The sequence below is a fragment of the Elaeis guineensis genome, chromosome 3, assembly GCF_000442705.2.
Source record: "Elaeis guineensis isolate ETL-2024a chromosome 3, EG11, whole genome shotgun sequence".
NCBI classification, from domain to species: Eukaryota; Viridiplantae; Streptophyta; class Magnoliopsida; order Arecales; family Arecaceae; genus Elaeis; species Elaeis guineensis.
In genome coordinates, this window is record NC_025995.2 from 101,853,439 (window position 1) to 101,858,653 (window position 5,215).

Genomic DNA, 5,215 nt, shown 5'->3' on the forward strand with positions numbered 1-5,215 from the left:
TGGTGCCGAGGGGTTACAGATACATGATTTTCTTAGGAGTAAATATGCTGGAGCATGTCTTTAGCAAATATTACATGAAACATGACAAAAGGAGTGCAATATATACCCATTATGGTAGAATTTGTAGCTTATATTACGGTTCCTAGCTAATCATGGCATGGATGTTCTAGTAGGCATTCAACTGATATGGGCTACGCCTTAGGTTATTGGAACAGGATTTAAAAAATTATTGATGTGATTTAAAAGTCTAAACAAAAGAAATAAAACATTGTTGTAGAAAATTTATAAATGACTTAAAGAATATTAAGAAAGAAATAATAATCAAATTTGAAATTGTGTTGGACACAATTTTAAGACGCATTCCCTTCTTTCGTGTAGGAAAATTCAAAAAACTCATCTCAATATACGATCGAAATTTTCTACCTACGAGCACGAGAGAAAATTGATAAAGATCCTTCCAATATCTAAAAAAATAATTATAAAAAAAATATTTGAAAAAAAAATTATAAGAAAAAAAAAAGAGAATTAGATGGAATGTATCAAATCAAATCTCAAAATAATTTTTTTATAATCATCTAATATGATCATTTATGACTATTTAAATTTTTATTAATCTATTAAAATTTTTAATAAAAAATTCAATCCTCAAAATTTTTAATAAAAAATCTAACGATCAAAAAATAAAAATAAAATTAAATATATACGACCGTTTAGTAATTACGAGTGTAACAGTTAAAAATGAAAAATATAATAACAAACAGTTGGACGGTAAAAAATTCAGATTAAGTATTTAAAAAAAATTAAAAAAATAAATTTTTTATTTTGGATTCCTCCGACACGGTAATCCACTCAAAACTAGCGATGGCGGGATTGGTGGGATATCGAACTTTCCAGAATGCGAGGGATCTTCTAGAAGGTTAGCTAAGATAACGCTCGCCAAAGAGAGCCTATCAATTTTTCCGACGTACCGACAAGAAAGATAGAGCGCATTAAAATATGAAGCACCACCATGCATCCCCCAGTATCCGGCAACTTTATCGCCCATCGGCTTTTTAGACAACCAACTGATTCTGATCCGGAAAAGAAGTTCCATCCATCTCATCTCTCGCCCCCTCGTCGTCTCCACTGAGATCTTCCAACCCAAGCAATGGATCCAAGCGGGGGCGAAATCGCAGTGGAAATCCTCCCTTTTATACGAACCTACAGGGACGGCCGCGTCGAACGCCTTGTCCCCACCGACGTCGTCTCTCCCTCCCTCGATCCCACAACCGGTGTCACCTCCAAAGACGTCATGATCGATCGCGAGACCAACGTATCCGCCCGGCTCTACCACCCCGACCTCGCCTCCTTCGACCCTTCTCAGAAGCTCCCCATCCTCGTCTACTTCCACGGCGGTGGCTTCTGCTTCGGGAGCCCCTTCTGGACCCTGTACCACAACTATCTCAACTCCCTCGTCGCCAAAGCCAAGGTGGTAGCCGTGTCGGTCGACTACCGGCTTGCGCCGGAGAACCCAATCCCGGCGGCCTACGAGGACTCGTGGCAGGCGCTCCAGTGGGTGGTGTCCCACTCAGAGGGGGCCGGGTCCGAGCCCTGGCTCGCCGAGCGGGGGGACTTGTCACGGGTGTTCTTGGCCGGAGACAGCGCCGGCGCGAACATCGTCCACAACATGGCGATGCGGGCGAAGGCGAGGATCGAGGGGGTGGTGCTGGTGCACCCGTTCTTCTGGGGATCGGAGCGGATGGGGTGCGAGAAGGACCGAGACGACAAGCCTTTGCTTGACCCGGTGACAACGGACCTTGTGTGGCCGTTCGTGTGCCCAGGCGCGGTGGGGAGCGACGACCCCCGGTTGAATCCGATGGCGAAGGGGGGGCCGAGTCTGGCGGGGCTGGGATGCGGGCGGGTGCTGGTGGTCGTGGCGGAGAAGGATCTGTTGAGGGACAGGGGAAGAGCGTATTACGAGGCTTTGAAGGGGAGTAGGTGGGGAGGGATGGTGGAGATTTTTGAGACGAAAGGCGAGGATCATGTGTTCCATCTGTTCGAGTCTGGGTGCGACAAGGCTTTGGAGTTGTTCCAGCGTTTGGCTGGTTTCATCAGGCGTGAGTAGCACAAGGTGCGGATACTTGGATGATGCTTAACTAAACTGGTGCTTTGCAAGGAATAAAAGCAAAAATTTTATGCTTATTTCTAATAAGTAATAACATGATCTTCTCGTAATTATCTCTATTGCTTATTGTTGAAGTAAATCGATCGATCTCCATAAATCGATCGATTTCCGACACACACCGACCGACGTCCGACTTTGACCCATCAAACGAACAGACAATCTTGTAAGCGACTACCGACCATATGTTGACTGAACAGACCGACACTGCTTTCAATCGACCGACTGAATCTCCTTTACCGACTTGATATCGATAAACAGTAAATATTCGAACTCTACAGACAACGGATTACGACCATCGGTATCTCAAATCTGCTAACCAGCAGTCAACTCCCGACATTTAGTCAGTCGGCTTATTCAAGTATAGTATAACCGTCTCAGACGGTTATCCTACGAATATCACGGCGTAATCCTCGAAGATTGACAACCCATAATGGAATTATAGCCTAATGATTCTACGCCACTAAATACGGACCATATTTGACGGTTACAACCATTTTTCTCTATAGAAAGAGAGGTAAAGCAACAATAGAGATAAGCTAATTTTTATATACTGAGCTCTGTCTCCATTCTTATACTACTGTTGTCCAGTCTCCCCCTCTAACTTAGGTATCGAAGAATCCCCATCGGAGACAACTCCGGTCAGTACAGACTTCATTTTGTAGGTGCTCATTTTCGATGAACAGACGACGAGGGGATTGACAGCAACAAATTGGCGCACCAGGAAGAGGTGAGACAGCGGCAAGAAGAAAAATTGCAATGACGAGAACCAGAGCTCAACAATCAACGATGACCGGATCGGTGAAACTCTTCTCGTCGGGAAGAGGTCCCTCCCCTGCCTCCGATAGCAGAGCTCAGTTCTCCATGCCCCATGGTTACCACAAACGCTCAGATTGCTGTGATCGTGCAACAAATGAACGTTCTCACGGAGGCAGTCAAAAGCCTCCAACAACAGCAAACCCAGCCACCATAACCGCAGGCGGAGTAATCGGTGGCGCATTCAGTGCCTTCCAGCATAGCCGCCGTCATCCACGATGATCTCCGTCTCCTCCACCAGAGCGGCAATCTCGGCTCTCTCAACGGAATGAGCAGCGGCACTCGCAGCACTCTCGACGTGCCACCCACCATTCACGGCACCCCTCTCCTTCCCAATTAGATCGAGCAAGGAAGAGAAAGCGACCGCGAACACCGTCAGCCTCTCCTTCTAATTCATCGGAAGGATCAACCCCTGGAGTCTCCCACCACCGGCGGCTTGAAGACTACGAATGTAAATTCGAGAAAATCGACCGCCAACTCGCCCAGCTCCAGATGGACGGTCAGAAATCGTTAAACGACTTCAATTTTCATACCACCCAGCCTCTCTCCCGACTTATCTTGGATGAACCGATCCTGACTCAGTTCAAGATACTGCATGTGGAGCCCTATGATGGTTTCACCCATCCAATCGATCACCTCGAGAGCTACAAGGCTCTCATGACAATTCAAGGAGCAACCGATGCCCTCCTATGCATCGACTTCCCAGCAACACTTCGGAAAGCTGCTCGGGCCTGGTATTCTGAGCTTCAGTCGAGAAGTATTCACTCCTTCGAACAATTGGAATATTTCTTCGTAGCCCATTTTAACACCAGTCGAAGGCCGCCACGAATCTCGGACAGTCTCTTTTCGATCAAACAAGGAGAGACCGAAATACTCTGAGATTTTGTGTCCCAATTCAATGCGGCCATGCTTGAGATCAGGGACCTCAACGAAGACATAAGCATATCGACCATGAAAAGAGATCTGAGGAGATCCTGATTCACATACTCACTGGATAAAACCCTCCGTCGGACGTATGCTGAACTCTCAGAATGCGCGTACAAATACATGCGTGCGGACGAAGGAGCTTCTGACCGACGTCAGGCAGAAAATAAAGGTCAGAAGAAAAAGCAAAAGAAGAGTGGGGCTCTGGTCGAAACAAATAGACCCCCATCCAATAAGCGAGCCTCACCCCGACGATGAAGTTCGAGGCCGATACATAACAGGTATAATTTCTATACCCCTCTCTGCTTCTCGTGCACAGATCCTCATGAAGATCGAAGGGGCGGAATATCTACGACACCCTCCATCGATGAAAGCGAGGAACCGTGATCGAAGAAAGTATTGCCGGTTTCATCGAGACCATGGCCACGATACCGAATAATGTATCCAGTTGAAGGACGAAATAGAAGCCCTGATACGACGTGGCTACCTCAAAAAAATAGAAGGGAGCCGTCGACTCAACCGCCTCCCGATCGATGACCCCAAACGATTGAGGAAGCTGTGAATAACCAACCGACCACGAAAGTCATCAACATGATTACCAGACGATTGGATCGGGGGGGGGCAACTTCCGATGAGGAATCAACGAAGCAACCAAAACTCCATGATGTAATAACCTTCTGAAAAAAAGATACTCAGAGAATTCAAACTTCCCACGATGTTGTTGTTGTTTCAGCAACAATAACGAATTATGATGTAAAAAAGATACTTATTGATAATGAAAGCTCAACTGACGTTTTGTTTTACTCAACCTTCTCTCGAATGAAATTATCGATTGACCGACTCAGAAAAATCTTGACACCGTTAGTCGGCTTCACTGGAGATGCGGTCACAGTGGAAGGAGAAATCATCCTCCCCCTAACTGCTGAGATTGAACCACAACAAAACACCATCTTCATAACCTTTACGATCGTCCGAGTATCCTTAGCCTACGATGCCATACTCGAAAGATCCAGACTAAACGTCTTGAGAGCGATAGTCTCGACATACCACCTGTTGATCCGATTTTCGATCAAAAACAGCATTAGAGAAATGCACGGAGATCAACAACTTGCCCGACACTATTTCACAATCTCCGTCCAGAATAATAAACTTAAGGACTCCCTGCCGGTCGACAAATTAGACCAAAGAGAATCAGGAAAGCGGTGAGCCAGCCGAATAGTTGACTTCCATCCCGATAACAGAAAATTCCGAGCAAACGATCCGATTCGAATCACAATTGTCTGGCTCAGAGAGACAACAACTAATCAAATTGCT

General features: G+C 46.0%; 1 protein-coding gene across 1 annotated transcript; it reads left to right on the top strand.

Annotated features, from left to right (window-relative positions):
* Positions 1-983: 983 nt before the first annotated feature.
* LOC105041583 (probable carboxylesterase 2) lies at positions 984-2,202 on the top strand. Its single transcript, XM_010918526.4, has one exon. It carries the CDS (start codon positions 1,148-1,150, stop codon positions 2,102-2,104), a length of 957 nt encoding a protein of 318 aa, XP_010916828.1. The 5' UTR covers positions 984-1,147; the 3' UTR covers positions 2,105-2,202.
* The last annotated feature ends 3,013 nt before the right edge of the window (positions 2,203-5,215 follow it).